At 37.8% G+C, this 18,567-nt stretch overlaps 1 protein-coding gene across 9 annotated transcripts in view; it reads right to left on the reverse strand.

The window, feature by feature from the left end:
* Positions 1 to 18,567, reverse strand: part of LOC121299101 (transcription factor COE3-like) — a 161,706-nt gene that overhangs the window by 25,271 nt on the left and 117,868 nt on the right. For all 9 annotated transcript variants that reach the window (XM_041229492.1, XM_041227054.1, XM_041230331.1 and 6 more), the window contains 2 exons: positions 18,122 to 18,248; positions 5,893 to 5,981 (listed from right to left, as the gene is read on the reverse strand). In XM_041229492.1, the coding sequence (XP_041085426.1) occupies positions 5,893 to 5,981; positions 18,122 to 18,248 (216 nt within the window). The remainder of the gene's footprint in view (positions 1 to 5,892; positions 5,982 to 18,121; positions 18,249 to 18,567) is intronic.

Consider the following 18,567-nt stretch of genomic DNA (forward strand, 5'->3'; position numbering starts at 1 on the left):
GTTTCTGTATTTCTTAATATATTTAATATAAAAGTTATATTATAATATCAGAGAATGACTCTAAAGTACTGTATACTTTAGAAAGGAAACTATTCTTTTTGATAATAATGCCAGCAACGGAGGTGCTGTGATTACTATGGGACTGACGTGATTAGAATTTAGCAATAAAACCATGTAGTGCTAACATACAGACAATTTTAAATACTAAGGTAATTACTGATAAATCAGGGTTTATTGAGATTACAAATGGATAAACAGTGCCTTTATTGTTATTTTAAACACATCTCTAATTTACATATTTATTTAGATTGGTGGATGGAATGTCTAATTATAATAATAACAAGTATTATTATTATTATTATTATTTATTATTATTATTATTATTTATTATTATTATTATTAATTATAGCTTTCCTTCCATAGTATTCGTCTTTGTGTGCCTAGATTGAGAAGTCTTGTAGAAATTTATACGCAAGCGTTTAGTAGCCCCTTTTTATTTTTAAACGCACACATGCACACTGCTGCAGATGAACAAACCCGAATGCAGATCCCGAGTAAGCTAATACCCAGTGCCTCTTGCACTAGTCTCCAGTAGTCATAGACAAGGTTAACAAAGGGGAGGTGATTGTTTCAAAGAAGGGTGTCAAAATGTGAGTTCTTTCCTCTACCCACACTTACCAGGGGGAAGGGAGTATCGGATTCCTGTCGGGTTAAGTGCCAGCAATCAGAGCGTTATGCTTTAACATCACAGAAAGCAAACGCAATCAATACTGTAATATAGTGACTCCCAGTTATCATTAGAATCTCTTATCGGAGAGCCAGGGTGGAATTAACCTCTGAAAGCACGTTGTCTGAGGAGTATGGAACAGTACACACCGTAGCACCGTTTACAAAGGGCAGGGCTTTTCAAAAACAAAGGGAAATGCTGTTTGTACCCATTTCTTTTTGTTGAACCTTTTTATACATACAGTAGTAGAGAAAAACAAATACCTGGGTATGTTCCCATGCTTATTTAATATTTATTTTCTAATCTGAACATGGTTAACGCAGTATAAACCCATAATTTAAAGGGATACTTTTTATTCCAAATAGTCAATATCTTATTTATGGTGTTATCGGTGCTCTCTGTCATTCTTTGTTGTTTCTGTTAGATCACGATTTACCAGGTTTACTACTCCAGGACACATTGGTTCTGAACAAATAAAGCCTTAAGGCTGATTGTGAGGAAATAGGAAACAGAATTAGGGTTTCCCTGTGCTCTGAAGCCCATTGGTGAATCATTGTGACTGAAGTCTGTGCAGCACTGATATCCTTCCCCACCTCACTTTGTATATTTTTTCAGTCTTTTCAGAAGGTTTTTGCTAAAATAGTAAGCAAGGCATATAATGATCCATGCAGAAACAAGAATACAGAATCATACGCACATACAGTAATGCGATATTAAACTGGGTAGTCAACACTGTCACAGTCCTGTGCTACAATACTACACATGGCAGGGAATACTAGGGGAGATATAGCCTTCCAATACAAACTCACATATGCTTATTATCCTGTTCTTAGGGCTCAGGCTGGAACAAGTCTTGATAATAAAATTGTCATATTCGGATTAATGCAGCACTTTAGAAGGAATCAGTTAGCAACCACTTCCCTTCGGCTGCTCATTGAAACTGTCGATTCTGATACAACTTTTAAAAAATACATTTAATTAATGATACTTATATACAGTGTCTTATCTAAAATGTTGTGACTAGCAGTGTTAAAAACACCAGTGTATGATTTCTCAATCATAAGGTTCATGTCTCAGTTTTCTGACAAGCTGATTGCGTTTAGGTGATAGCAAATGTGAGGCCATCTGGATATTGATATTTCATGATGTCTAGGGAATGCTTTTGGGGGATGTGTTTACTGATTTATCAAGCTGTATACAGCAGATCAAGGTTTAAATAAAACCATTGCAGCTTAAACAGGATTTTCTTACACCACCTACAACTTGTAAAACATTCAATTACAGATTCTGAGGTAAAAAGTCAAGTAGACAAAGTTATGCCATTGTGTGTTTTGTTTTTACCCTCGTTTGAACCACAGATAGTTTTGGAAAATCCTACGATGGCATTGTTCTGTGTTGGAGTGGAATGAGTTAAGAAAGCTGCTGATAAAAACAGGAAAGCGGCATCTTCAGCCTTAACATAATAACTTCTCCCAGGCAGTGATGGCAGCCCTCACAGCCAGCCAGAGAAGATAGCTTTTTTCCTCCCATCATTTTTCATAGCCTCAATTACTGGAGTACGAGCTCTCGCCTGCTCCCACTCCAACACCAAAGGGGCCAGATCAGCTGACCTCAGCAAACGAACCCTCCGACAGGTCCCTTAACAATGATGAATCGCTCCCTCCCCAGCCCCCGACTACAATCAGCTGCCAAAAAACTAAATTCTTCTCTCGGGCTAAGGGGGAAAATAAATATATATACGTCAACTAAACTCCAGGTTATGTTTCAATAGTCCAAACAATCTCCACTTTCAGGCAACCATAGACCTGTCATATTTAATAAATGCTCATCGAGGGAGCCCCATGCTTCATTATAATAAAGTTTTGCAAAGCTGGTCTTTTCTGGGGTTTAGTAAGAATCCCAGCATGCCTTTCTAATAGCATCAAAGGCAAGCTGAATGTGTATAAACATTAAATAACCATTCCAAAAACTGTACTCGGATCAGATTAAACATGTGCAAACTGCCCTGACTTTGTATTGCTTATGCAGACCCTTAACAAAATCTATTGTGGTGTGCACTGGTAAAAGCATTTCAAACTGTAGTAAAGCCCATGCAACTATGATTAATATTGATAAAAATAAGAGCTACTCTCTCTACTCTGTGAGTAGATGGGGCTGACAGAGTTGAAAGGTCACAGCCAAATGATTTGAATGAAATGAGGATTCAATTCAGTCTGTTCAGTCCCGGCACTTAGGATTCTCCAGAAAAGCTCAAAGCAGCTCAATGCCAGGTGATGGCAGATTTACAGAAAAGTGATAATAACTCTGTACAACAACAGAACCCACAACCACCCATGGTGATTGCAAACACTGTCATCTCACTCTACGAAAGTTAAAGCATAATAGAACTAAATCCAACTGGGTTATACGTTTTTAAATAACTAGGTGGGGATAACTCATGGTTCTGTAACTGCTAGATCAAACCCTACAGTCTGGAAAGGGAAGCTGCGAGGCTTAATGGATTGGCAACACTCCTTTGGCCGCGGGTCTAGCTGTGGCTGGCCATTACAGTAAGTCCCCTCAAACTATCAAATTCATTTTGACAGGTTTCAACTCAGCTTCTCATGAGCAGCTGGCCACCTGACAAACACATTCTCACAAATGGGGCAAACTGGCACCTTTCCAGGCAGTCTCCAGATACTGGTGATGGAGACCACAGTCTGCTCCCTCCAGGACAGGCTTCAGGCACATTGGCAGTGTCTGTGTGTGTGGCAGGACAGAGTATGTGTGCAAGGAGGGTTGCTGCCATAAACTGTTAATTCTGTAGATAACTTAAAAAAAAAAAAAAATGAAACAAAACCTTCAATTGAAGACGTTGAGAATGGTCAATGAATTTACAAAGTTTATTTATTTTATTTATTTATTTATTTATATATTTATATAATTTTTAGTTGTATTTACTTTTTTTTTTTTTTTTACCTCTATTTAGCATTATATAGTTACAGATGAAATGTGCCACTGGACAGTTTGCTGTCATTAAACCAGTACTTCTCATAAAAACTAGCAAAAAAATAAATAATCAGAATTTTGTTAATTTACAATAGATGCCCTTTCATTGTTGACAATGTTGACAGCCATTGTTGACAGTCTCTTCCGTGGTGGTTTTCATTTATATTTTATCTGACCCCAATTTTGCGCTTCACTTTCAGAAAGGAATACAACTGCTTGATATGTTTTGCAAGTGTAGCATACCCACTGACTTGGACCCATTTCCTCTATGTGCTACACCATTGTAACTATGAAATACACCATACCTGTGTGTTACTGCTACACAAGCAAGAAGAAAGAAAAACAATACATACATCAGCATTGTTTTGTATTTTTGTACCTTTTTAATACAGTCAGGTGCCCTGTGCAATATCTTTTTATTTTGTTAGCTTTTTGTTTTGTTTTGTTTTTTGAATAATGAAAATCTGATAAGAATAAATTTGCCTACTACAAGGAAAAGCATCAAAGAGGCCAAACAATGTATGTTCACTATTAGTATCAATTTACAAATAAACTGTTTTTTTTTTGGTGGATGGATCTGAGATGTCAGATTTTGATAAATGCATTCAATTTGGCAGCTGTTTTAAACTGCCAGTCCCAATCTCATTGTATCCCCTCCGACAGCAGCTTTCTGCCCAGAGGAATTACACTCACTTAGGAGGCACGTTTCTGGGGAGAATAATCTTTTCAGACTAACTAGGCATCAAAGTGCCGTGGGCAAAACTTGAAAGATTTTGTTTGTACCTGCTGTGAATGTGTACGTGTGCATCTGTACTGTGTGTATGTGTGTATCTGCATTGTATTTGTGTGTGTATGTGTGTGTGGGCATGTATTACAATCAATGTGCGGCCTATCAATTTGAGAAAATGTCCCCACAAATATAGTAACTCCCGAATAAACAACATTGTGGGGATGTCTCCTTTGTAAAACATGTTTTTAGAGCTAAATATGCCTTCAAAAAAAAAAAAAAAAAAACCTAAATATTTAGTTTGTTGTTGACTTTCACCCTGTGTAGAGTTTTGTCTGACTGGAGTTAGAAATAGTAAATACAAATATAGTGCGAGTCAATGAGAAGCCCCCACAAATACAGGAATGCAAACATGTGTGTGTGTGTGTGTGTGTGTGTGTGTGTGTGTGTGTGTATGTGTGTGTGTTTGTATTGTTTGTGTGTGTGTGTGTGTTTGTATTGTTTGTGTCAATGCAACATATTGTTTGTTCTGCAAACTGAACACAATCAGATGCGCAAAAACTAAAAAAATTAAAAAAGAGAAAAACGAACAGTAAACTATATCTACACAAATGCACAGTGAGAGGAATAGACGATAAAACGAGAAATGCTGGAAGGTGCTGAAGTGGACTAGGTGAAGACTATGGCAGAGAAGGGGTCAATACATGAAAGGGAAGGGTGTCGTGCTGTACTTGTGAAAGGGGGAGGCTGGGTATGATCCAACAATTCAAACACTCTACAAAACAGACCTGCCTTCATTGGCAGTGCATCACACAACATGGTGTGTAACGTATGCAGATTTGCATCAGATCCCAAGGAACATGTGAAGGTAGGGTAGCTAGGTCAGGATATCACTGAACTCCACAGCAAACAATACTGCAAGTGGGAAGTGGTCAATGGGCACTTGAAGAGCCTTTGGGAAGGAACCCACTTGGAGAATGCCCAGTATGGATGAGAGAGGCTCCTGCTCGTTTGCCTGTTTTGAACTGCTCAGTATTAGCTCATGTCGGGCACATGTTTATAATGACTCAATAAGGAATGGACTCCCACCCATCATATTCACAGTGTAGATATTGAAGGGCATTAGATATATTTTACGTTTACGTTAATCACATAAAAAGAATGTGTAAAGGTAGTGCTGTTTCATGCATTGCCGTTGCGGATTCCTGACTCCTGAGATGAGGTTAAAAGCTCTATGACCATGTATGGAGATGAGCCTGGCTCTTATGTAAAGTGATTAAGATGCCGCCTCATGGTTAGTGCTTAGCCTCTCATAGAATGGCTTTAGCTAATCGTTGATTACAAAGGGATGAGTGTAACAGGCTGTGCACAGTGCCTGCGAGGTCCCTGGTTTCCTCCCAGCCTCTGCTCTGTTACAGATGCATACCTTCATTGATCCTCATAGTCTTACCTTAGGTAGCCTCTCTGGATCTCCTGGATGTCTGGGAATCACCTTCTGTAGTCGCTGGAATCCATAATCAATAGTTGGTTCATTCAATGCTGAAAAACAGAAGAAAAGCATTGAAGATTTTAAACAATCAATAACTGCATGAGAGAGCTGGGTGTGGTTGAATTAGGAATTCAATGATACTAGAAAAAGGGGTTAATGGTAATAAAAGTTTGCCACAGAAAATGCTCTTGGTAATTTTGCAGTTTTTCAATGCCTTTCCCTTGGTTATAAGCATGTTCCTTTTAATGTGCTTTTAGTACGCTTTAGCATACCTTTCAGAGCGTTACAATACTTATATATGCTTACTTATCTTGCCTTTAATAGGCTGTATTTCACTTTAGGATGCATTTACTACAGGAATCTTTTCTAAGGGAAGATAGTTAAGATCCAGGTTTGCTTGATGTGAAACACCTGAAAGTAATTGGGGCTATAAGGCCTGCTTTCAGCCTAAACAAAATAGTGATAAATAGCAGAATTATATCACACCAAAGATAACCTATATATCATACTAGACACATTTAAAAGAATTAAAAACACAGTTCAAAGATGCTCTGTTCACCAAAAGATGATATTTTATTGGAATTCCACACTTAATACACCCCGAGCATGTTTTAACCAAATTGTAACTTTGTATATTGATTTCATAGCAATATGGCACCATTCTACCAATGAGCTATCACAGCTGCCCACGTGTAACCATTGCATTGCTATTGGAGAGTTGCTTTGCCATATTAAGATTATCTGTACGTAAGCATGCAAGAACAGACTGCAACGTCTCCTACCTACATGTTGTTAAATTGTCATTTTGTATGAAGGTGAAAATGATTGCATTTATATGAAAAAGAAAGCTTAAATCTTAACAATTCTCGTTTTTAAGGTCCCAGGATGCACCTTAATATATTATATATAATTGTATAATCTTTTTTCTCTGATATCTTGTACCCTTTCTACCCATAACACACCCCCCACAAGTCAGACATGCCAAAGGTTAAATATTGACATCATTGTAACTTTAGCTGCCATGTTTGTGTGCCTGTTGCATCTCCCGTAAGCCTTTTTGCCTTTATTAGCCTGTGGCGAGGACTTTAGCATGCCACCTTAAACGAGCCCTGCAGTATCAATTTCAGAGACTGTTTCACACTGATTTGATTCCATTTTCTTCCTCCCCCTTTATTTCCATTCCCCTGAACGCACTGCAATAGCAAGCCTCCAATTTCCATCTTTTTTTTTATACAAAAGAAAAAAAAAGAAACGTGTTAAAAACATTTTTCCATAATCAAGCCCATTAATCATAAAAGGCTGTCAAATTTGACTTTGGGGACAATTTGTCAGCCAGCTTGCCCACTCTACTTTTGTCACACGCGCTTCTTGTATTTTATAAAGATGATTGACACTCCAAATACCGGGCAGTAGAATAGCTAGTTTACGCTAATATGCATAACTGGCGGTTTCATGAATAAGAATAAGGCCGCACCGGCAAATCTGCCTTTTGAAAGCAGGCGGCTGCGTCTCGCTACAGCAAATAGATGTTATTACTGCTATAACAATATTTGTTTTCTTTCCCGAAATGGGCCTTCGGGCTGCTAAATTGAATTTGTTTAAGCTCATTTGTACAGAGGAGAAGAAAAGGGTTTTGAGTCTCCTTGTGTTTTCCCTGCGCGTCCCTGCGTCTTATAAAATGCTCTTGTACAACGGAGAAAGGCCTTGTAGCTTAATTGTTTTGAAGCAGGGTTTAGTGGGGGCCAGGCTTGGCTGTTTCCATGTCCACTGGTCTGATCAAGCTGTCTGGATCACTTTAGCACCTACCCCAAATGAAGGTTCAGTGGGGTGTTGGTCTTGTTGGAGCCCATCTGCTCTGATTCAGCAACAAGCTGCTTTTCATTAAATGTCATTTATTAAAGCGTTTAGCCCTGATGTCGAAGGGATTATTCTGTGTTTTTTGGACCAGCAAAGTGGCGGCCTTTCAAAACAGATCCAATCCAAAACTGATAAGGGCTTGGGGCCTCAGTGTTATATAAAGTACATATTCTAATTTGTCATTTTTTAAAACCTTTAGTTATGCAAATAGTAAAAGTGATGACTCTCTGGGTATCCGGAGAGAACAGGCTTTGTTTTCTCCACCCCCAGCTTTTGAGAGAGAATTAAAGGCAATAATCACTGAGGCATGGTTATCCGTTCAGAACAATTAAAACATCTTGTAATCTTATCACACCAAATTCGTCTCACTCACTATTGGCTCTACTCACTATTGTTTCCAGTGTCTAGAAAACAAGAACCTTTCTCGATCGGTGCACCACTAAATCATGCAGAGATTTCATGATATGGATAAATGGGTTAATTCAAAACTTCACTTGTGACCTGGGCCGGATTTGAACCCTGGTATCCAGAGGTGAAAGGCATGGATGGTGAGTGAATCACTCGTTCTGCTTGGTTCTATGAGGCAGTGCGAGAGTTAACTTCGTGTGCTCCTCAGAGCAGAGCTGCTGATTATTGAAGTGTTGAACTACTTCCCAGTTGAATAATTTCATCATTTTACAAAAAAAAAAAAAAAAAAGACGCAGTTGCCAGAGAGCATATGCTTTTATTTTCATAAACCTCGCCACAGGGTGTGTTCACAGTCATTTTGTAAATTGCTGCAGCAGGCCTTGCACTTTAAATTAAACCCATTACTCCTCCTTATTAAAACCCGCCTGAACCTTGACCCCAGCTCCTGATTGGCTGACGGCAGCCCAGCTGTGCACCAATCAATACGCACTTTCCTCCTAAAGAGCCCGGGTAATTGGAGAATGGGAGTGTGCGGCTGAACCCTGACCCCCGATGCATTACACAGCTGATATGAAGATAGATTGCCTGATTTAGTGTAAACATATGCTCCAATTCCAGCCATCAGTGCCACTTTCTCCATCGTAATTTGTATTGATTTTCATCCATCTTCGCACTCTGCTGAACTTGTGATTAGACGGAGGAAGATAATGTAGTTCACTTGGAGTGTGTGTGCGTGACTGGATGGGTTTCTTTTCTACCAAGGCGATTACACAGGCTCCTTGGGTATACTATTACAAATGGAATGCCTATGACTAGAAAAGAGGGGGTTGGGGATAATGTCATTGGCAAGTGCCATATTTTATCAGTACACTGATGATAAACACAACTATAGGGGGGCTCAGAGAAAAGGTTGCATCCAAAGCTTGCTGATTTGCTTTTGTTTATTTAAAAGAAAGAAAGAAAAAACTGTGACAAAATAATTAAAGTCAAAGATATCTTGTGAAACAGTTGCCTATTTTATTGAAAAACCAAGCCACCTTCCTATATAAAGTTGTAGTCTGTGAACAAAGCAACCATACTGGCAAACACGATGACAGCTAACCCATTGGTCTAGCCAGGACAACACAGTAACCCTTTGAAATCCTGCATGTAACAGCAGACATAGCAAGCTGAGACATGTTCAACTCTACTGTTAGCTATCTTTCTATCTAATGTGTTTTGGCTAAACTTAAAAAACCTGTACGCACTCCCATCTGTCATTACCTTTTAGTATTGTTTTCCCTGTCCTGATAACTATGTAGTTCAAGTAACAGTGAATGAATTTCAAGGTTGTCTAAATGGTTTAAGTCACGTCTTCCATGGCTCAAGGATGTGTGACACTGCAGTTTCCAAATGCAAGTTCTAAACAGTCTCACTCTACTCCATACTTTTGTATTCATTAATAGTCAACTTCATGTTCCTTAAGACAAGGAGAAATAGAGAAAGCTTAACCAGAGTCATTTTTACCCCAACAAATGCAGAAGTCTGGAGCCAGCATAAACAATTTATCAGTCAGAGCACCTCTGACACAGTTCAAGTCTATCAGTTCTGCAAATGAAGCCGGCTTCTTTGGTCACAGCAAGCAGCATGTGGTTTCCGATTCTGGAACTAGGGGCTGAAGGAAAGTATGAGGAAATCTATTTCCATTTGTGAATCTGTTTTGCCTGTGTTTTTGTAAACACCCTGTGCAATAGTATTCGAAGATACAGGCAAAAAGTACCCTAAGTACAAAAATATATACAATATACATTTGCCAAGTTATCCCAATCTCTCTCTCTCTCTCTCTCTCTCTCTCTCTCTCTCTCTCTCTCTCTCTCTCTCTCTCTCTCTCTCTCTCTCTCTCTCTCATCTGAGACATGCAATGTTTATGTAATTACATTAAGTAAATGTAAAGCCCATTTTGATTAATTGATTGATTCATAAAACCTTTACCAACTGTTTTAAAGAAACTGTAATTTTTCAGAGCATGTTAAACCTTAAAAAAACATTCCTTAAAACAGTTTTGTGAATACATCCCTTAATCCCTTAATCTCTTCTAAATACTGGAGCATAACAAGATACAGATTACAGATTCTGTCCTCTGTCGGTGAGATGAGGTTAAAAGTTCTATAATCAGGAATGCAGCCGAGCCCGGCTCTTTTGCATTGTGGTTAAGATGCTTGCTTCCAGTGTGTGGGGTCGTCAGGTCATGCCCAGCCTCTGTCCTGTTACACATGGTACATACTAACATCTTAAAGAGCTCTAAAGAAACCTAGCCTAAATCGGAGACAATGAAACAGAAGTCAATGCTGGAAGCAAAACCCTGTCCAACTGCAATAAGCAATATGTTTCCAAACATTAAAGATGTAAAGTAATTTGTTGTTATGCGTTTCGGGGATTCAGGGTGTAAAGCATCTCCGTGGGAAATCTCTCAGCCTCAAGTGGAAACATACAGCAGCTTTTATTGCTTACTTGTGATGGTATGAGAGCTCAGGAAAATGGAACTCCTGGGGCCCTGTTTTGAAGCAAGTGCAAAAGGCTGATTTTGAGCGAGAATAACTGCAGCAACGGGGTTAAACTAGTTCGATTTTTGCTCCGAGTTGTTCCTTGATATTTTTAATTTATTTGTGATCAACATCACTCGTGCCTTTTACCGTGTCTGATGAGTCTGATTTAAATAAGCTAATATGTGTGTGTTTCTGGAACAAAATATTGAGGGTTCAGAGGCTAGATCAATACAATTCACTTATTTCTCTTGGGTTGGGCTTGGGGTTGGGTTGTTTGTGCGTGTATGTGCGTGCGTGCGTAAGTACTTTAGCAGATAGAGCACATCTAATACTAAGTCTATTGAAGAGCAATTGTAACTGTATTGATTTTGATGAAAGGTATTAATAATAAATCAACAAGCTGATTGGTCAAAATCATAAATATATTTCAGATTCAAAAAATATTTGAACCATTAATAGTGACTCCTTTAGCAGTACAGCTGTAACACTCAATATCTGTGCCTCGTGTGGTGCAGCCTGGCTATCTACTGTGTGACCTGGAAAAACTTGATAATCCAGTTTCATTTTTTTAAAAGAATCTATCCGGGTGTCTTTTCTATTTTATTTTTTTCCCTAGGACACCTCTCAATTGTAATTCTCATTATCTACTTTAATGTAAAGAATGTTTTGAAGATATATATTTATTCAGGTTTGTTCTTGAACACCATTTATGATTTTTTTTAAATATGTTTTTTTTACAAAAAGTAATATTTATTTATTTCAAAACACAAATGTCTGTTTTCATTATTTTTGTATACTACAATATATATGAAAACAATAAATTCTGATGTTTCATACAAAATGATTAAACTACAAAGGAGCACAGTTTTTTTCTAAAGTTGTTTCATCTTGATGAATTTTCTACAACCGTATTATGTCTGGAATAATTGTCAGCACAGCTGAATCTATCAACTTGAGGGGCATTCCCTGTTGTACTGAATTATTGGAATATTCCCACTGATCCCCCTTTTCTTCAATTGAAGATTGTTTGAGTCTTTGCTTGTAATTCTAACAACACCGAATAGTAAATTGACAGGGTTTTGGTTTACAATCTACTCTGGGATGCCCTTGTTTGTTTACAGTGTCGACTACAGATAATTCTATTTTGTTACCAAGGTAACAGTGGCCTTTAAGGCCCTAGGCACCTTATAGTACCTCTCCTTGGATTCCTGGGGAGAGAAAATACCTGCACACTGTGATAACCGCCCCCTTGTCGTTTGCCATTAGTCGTCCAAACAATGGTTGTTCCTGCTTTGAATAAAGGCATCTGTCAGCGCAGTGTTCCATTACGAGACCATCAGCTGGAGCAAGCACACTAGGGTTGTCACTCAGATTAATCAAGATTCACCACATACAATTAACATGAATAACTAGATTACACAACACGAATGATCAGGGTCCTAATCAAGGGATTATATGATTCCACGACGAGCGCAAACAGAGACTACAGTCCAGCAGAGAAGAGGTGCACTGGGGTTTGGGGTTTGGGGTTTAAAGTCCAGGCTGGTTCATGTTTTCTAAACCCCTTCTTTCTAAACACCTTTCAAAGGCTTTTCTTCTACTGTTTCAGTTTCAGCACTCTGCAATAAGTGGTTTTTGAAAGGCGGATTTTTACATTTAGGCAACATTTTTCAATTAATCCAATATGACGGCCAAACCATGTGACCTACGACATATGTTTTTTCTTCCAACACTTTCCCATAGGCATCGACCAACCTTACGATTTTCAAGAGTTTGAGTAACTCTGGCAGAAAGAAGAATAATAATAATAATAATAATAATAATAATAATAATAATAATAATAATAATAACTAAAAGTTGCAATCAACTTTATGGCTTCCAAGCATTTACAGCACAACAAAGTATGGTTTCAGACTTATGAAAATGGAAATTATATGAACATTTTGGTAATTGGAAAGCATCATTTTAGAGTATGCTTACTATCAGTAGCTTACAACTATTCAAACTGAGTAAATTCGTTAAGAAAAATTCTTATTTATAACAATTAGTTACTACATTAGTATATGACTTTATACACCAAGTTTCACATCTATGCAATGAGCGGTTTCAGAAAAGATCTTTGAATATCGTCAAAAACGCATGGAAAATCCAGTATGCCACATGTCCGCAACATTTTCACTCAGGTTCATGTCCTCACCGGCTTTTACCCATGTATGAAGTTTTGTGAAATTTTGAAAAACATTTGACGCCAGATTTTGTTTGGTCCACGTCGGCCATCTTGGATTGACAAAAACTTAATTACTTAACATAAATACTCACATAATCTAATCAGATATGTGGCACAAGTTTCACATTATTATATACTTGAAAAAAATGCATATTGAATACAGCTGAAATTTGATTGGCTTGTGGCAGCCATGTTATTTTATGCAGCAACATACCAAAAGTTGTGACCGAAACTTCCCGTGAACAAGTGTAAAAGCCAGCATAGATCATGTAAAGCACTTTTTTATTTCAATCAAATAAGTGGTTTCTGAGAAGATGTTTGTTTTTTGATGATTTTATGTTTTTACTGTATTTCTATGATGTTATCCAACATGGCTGCCTCACCACAAAACCAATCAGCTTCTTATGAACAGCAGTTAATGTTGGACTATCCCTAGACATGCATAGCAAGTTTCTGAACTCTGCAACAAGTGGGTTTCGATAGGTATACGTTTTAACAATCTGCGCAAAATCCAAAGGACTGCCATGCTGTTTTTGTTTATGGTGCACCATCCCATAGGCATCTACAAGAAAATAATAATAATAATAATAATAATAATAATAATAATAATAATAATAATAATAATAATAATAATAATAATAATAACTAGAGTTGCCAGCAACTTTATGGCTTCCAATACCTGTACCAGTATCAAACAGACTTTGACTGGGCCACTCTAGGACATTCACTTTCTTGTTTTTAAGCCACTCCAGTGTCGCTTTGGCTGTGTGCTTGGAGTCATTGTCCTGCTGAAAGGTGAATCTCCATCTCAGTCTTGGGTATTTTGCAGACTGAAGCAGGTTTTCTTCAAGGATTTGTCTGTATTTAGCTCCATCCATTTTGCCCTCTACCCTGTCAAGCTTCCCAGTCTCTGTCTATGAAAAGCATCCCCATAGCAAGATGCTGCCACCACCATGCTTCACAGTAGGGATGGTGTTACCTAGGTGATGTGCTGTGCTGGGTTTGCGCCAGACATAACGCTTTGCATTTAGGCCAAATAGTTACCTTTTTGTTTCATCGGACCACAGAATCTTTTGCCACATCTTTTCAGAGTCACTGAGTTGTTTTGAAAGCTCCTTGGTCTTCATGGTAGTATCTTTGCTTTGAATGCACTACCCAACTGTGGGACCTTACAGAGACAGATGTATTTAATCTGAAATCAAGTGAACCACTTAATGCACACAGATGGACTCCATTTGACTTATTGAATGAATTCTGAAGGCAATTGTTTGCACCTGAGCTTATTCAGGAGTGTCACAGCAAAGGGGGTGAAAACTTATCTAATGAAGACTTTTCTGGTTTTTATTTTTAATTGATTTGTTTTTTGTTTTTTGTTGACTATCCCTCAACAACTATACCAACTTTTAGCACTCTGCAATAAGATGCAATAAGCATCTACCAACATACCGAGTCTGGTGAGTTTGAGCAACTCTGGCGGAAAGAAAAATAATAATAAGAATCATCCCAGCAATAACAACAGGCTTCCCAGTCCTATAGGTCTGGATGCCTAATAATAATAATAATAATAATAATAATAATAATAATAATAATAATAATAATAATAATAATAATCCTAACAAAAGAAATAGGCATCCCCAGCCTTTGGCTAGGAAGCCTAACAATAGCCCGCCCAGTCTCTGATTGTATCTGGAAGGAACTGGATTTGTAATATGAGGATCAATGTGGCTACAAGGGTGAGAGATCGATCCCAGCTGAATTACTGCAGCATTCTGCCTCTGATTCCCGGAGAGAACAGTGTTCTCCCAGGAAAGTCAATCCCTCCCGGCTCCTCTCATTAATTTGCCCATAAATTTGAGCAGCAGGGACACACGAGAGAGGGAGCATAGTGAGAGAGAGACGGAGCCCTGTTGGGGAAGGTTCCAGACTCATATCAGAATTAAGAGAGAGGTCTATAATATTAAACATGTGGTCACCTGATTACTGAGCTCTACACAATGCACTGCATGGATGCATATTGTTTCGGTCAGTAGCAGTACTGAGTATGGGTTTGGAAGCTCAATGTATTCATATATTGTATGATACATGATTGGATTACAAAAATCCACATGGCATTTTTTATATGATACATTTTACATTTAAAAGAAAATCTTAACAAAACAAATCCCTTTATTTTTGTCACAATGGTATTTTGTATTATGTTAAATTGTTCTCAATCTGACCTTTCTTCTATATGAATGGAGTGAACCCTCATCACTAAAGAGTTCCAATCTTCCTTAGAAAAGACAGATTGCACAACGCGATACCATTCTGTTATTGCTGCATCAATACAACCGCAAGGGGGACAGAACCCTGGTGATCTGAAGATTGGCAGAACAATGCCATGGGTACATTTGTATTTAACATTTTTCAGTTACAAACAATTATTGTAGGTATCCTCTGTCTTAGAGATTCTTAGAACAATCAGGAATATAAAAGGTTACAATACTGTAGGTTATATTCATAAAGAATTAGGAACGTATTATTATTATTATAAGTTATATTATTATTATTTCTTATTTTATTATTATTATTATTTAGGTAATAATAATAATAATAATAATAATAATAATAATATAATAATAATAATAATAATAATAATAATAGACAAATCATTTTTCACCTTGTTTTCCAAAACCTTCAATGAAGAATAAGCATTTGCAACTAAAAAAAAATGTACACAAGTGTATCCCAGGGATGGAAATAAGACGCTGTGTGATATGTCTGTGCCTGTTAACTATAAACTGGGTCCAATCAAGCTCAAATTAAAATCTGAAATAGGTGAAACTGCTATGCAATAGGAGTTGTATTTCCATCTCAAATATCCTATATTACTTGATTCCACTGAATTTTATTATGTTATTTTATCTTTTATTCATACAAATAATCATTTTAAAACAAAAACCCAGATCTTTTTTTAACTGCTTCTGGTAGTATCTGAACACTGTTTCTACTGTTGGGGGCTTACAGCTCCAAACAGCAAAATAAAAAAACAAAAATAAAAATAAAATAATATCTTAGCTAAATGAAGGCAATTATTGCATGTCTGTTCAGTCCTTTACCAGACACTTTGTGATTATGAGTGTAAAGTGACCATTAAAAGGCTCAACAAGTAGTAAAGTATGCCTAAATTATGTCACCGGAAAAGCCTCATTTTTATCTGCTTCCTGGTACTTTTTCATAAACGTACTGGGGTGATAATCTCCAAGCTATAAACAAACACACTGCTCATCCAAATTAAGATATTCAAATTAAAGAAACGCACATTCCCCATGTGACCAGTAAGCTGAGAATTCATTATTGCACTACATATAAAACCCTAAAATTGAGACAACATTTTACTTTTTTTTAGCATGTATTGAACCATCACCTCCAGTGTTACTTCCAGCCTTCTACTTAACTCCCACAACTTCGTATTCCTCACTACGAGCGCCACCGGATCGGAAGCTATTGAGTATCCTAAAGGCCCCCGTACTTCCCCAGGGACTTGTGTTCCTTATTTCTGTGTTTAAAATCTTGTACTGTGAGACAGCATTGCAGATAAAACATCTTGCTTGCAAAGGCATCCCAGGGGGCCCCCCGCAGAAAGCAACACAGGCAGACATTAAGATTCATAATGCCATTTGGGCTGAAAGGAATACTTGCTGCTTACACAATTACACCTGATGCAATTACAGAATCCAATCAATTCAAATAACAGGCACTTGAATAAAAACATCACAGACACAATGTTATCCTGCATGCTCACAGTGCTGTGGAAGCGAAGGCTATTTGGCCCATCAATGCTCGTCTGGTTCCTTGTAGCTAATTGATCTCAAAACTTTGTCAAGTTGGGTCTTAAATGATCCAAGTGATTCAGCAGCAACATGATTTCATTCCCTCACCACTCTTTGTGTGAAGAAGTGCCTCCTGCACCTCTCTCCTAAGTTTATCTCCATTTACTTCCACCTGTCCTCTGGGCCTGTGTTCTGTTCTGCGCTTCAGGGATCTGTTTTGCTTTTTGTCTTTTATTTATGTTTACTATCATTGAGATTCAATCAGATACTCCTGTATTACGTTATTATCATTTGGATTTCTATCTTTCCCTGGCTTTGAACTGCCAAGCACTAACAGACTTCCTCATTCCCTTCAAATCATGTGCTAGTGTGACCTTTGAACTCTACTTGTTCAACCTACCCTGCATAAATAAATAAAGACGGGGAAGAGGTGGGAAAGTTGAAAGACAATTTTGTCAAATGATTTGAATGAAATGAGAAATATCGACATTTCCAGACAAGCTCACAGACAGGTAAAGACTGACAAAGAAAAACAATGTTAACTCAATACTGAAGAGCCAAACCCCACAGCTACTCAACACAATTGCAAACATCCTAAAAAATCACGACAGGGTGAACGTAAATAAAATGATATTTGAAGAAATGCTCTTACACATTATATGCCAATTGATATAAATGCATCGCTACATATTATCTGTAATGAAGTCTCATACACTTGGTAAGGTGGCTTTGCTTTAATATTGTTATTATAGGAAAATAGGCCCAAATGTAGAGAAGATTTGAAGATGTTTTTGGGGGATAGCCAAAATGTGTGTGTGTATATATATATATATATATATATATATATATATATATATATATATATATATATATATATATATATATTTGTTTTTGTATTGATTGTATGAATATGCTGCTGATGCATACATAACCCTAGTAACAGGTATGCTAATTACAAATGGAAAGGAGTGAGGAACAGACTAAAGAATGTCTGGCCATTAGTGTTGAATAACCTTAAAACCTCTGTATTCTAATTGTGGGGCTGTGCTGTACCTACAGGGACATGGAGTGAAGGAATGTAATTTAGGACGATATCAATGACAGAATGCATTGCTAATAGTTCACATGTACAACCTAACACAGTTTGCTATGTGAATATTTAGCTTCTGCTTCTACAAAATAAAAAACGTCCCCCTTAAGTAAGTAAAATGATGTTCTGTTTACAGAAGCCAATGCAAGCAGGTCTTTGGTTGTTTAAAATGGCTGTTCGATTAGGAAATTGCTGTCTGATTGCACCTCTTAAAAGGGACACCTCCAAAATAACCCAGAAGGTAGGAACCCCAGCGGCCCGGCTGTCTAACCTGTGTAGACGAAGCGTCCCGGCGCCCCCTTGCAGAACTGCTTGGACTTGTATGAGAGCGTGACCTCCACCACGCCAGGGATGTGTCGCGGTGGCGTCTGCACGCGGATGGCGTGAGGCGTGATGAGCTGAGAGGAACAGAAAAAACAAACGTGTCTTCCTGATTTAAAATACAACTCCTAACCTGCTGTAGTGGTATTGCTAATGGAGTACCACAGAGATAATCACTGTTGGATTTGTTTTGGTCAATTGACAGAACAAGCTTCCTAGTTCCACAGATATCCACTCCCAGGCACTGTGCATTGACAGTGGATAACATTAACATTGAGGCACCTCTGCTCTTGAGAATTGTCTCATTTTAAGACAAATTTGCATATACTTAAGGGGCATTTATTCAGCAATTCCAGGATATTTAGAGAGCAAACAGTCTTAGCGAGTTCCATATGC

The sequence above is a fragment of the Polyodon spathula genome, chromosome 1 (assembly GCF_017654505.1).
Source record: "Polyodon spathula isolate WHYD16114869_AA chromosome 1, ASM1765450v1, whole genome shotgun sequence".
Classification (NCBI taxonomy): Eukaryota; Metazoa; Chordata; class Actinopteri; order Acipenseriformes; family Polyodontidae; genus Polyodon; species Polyodon spathula.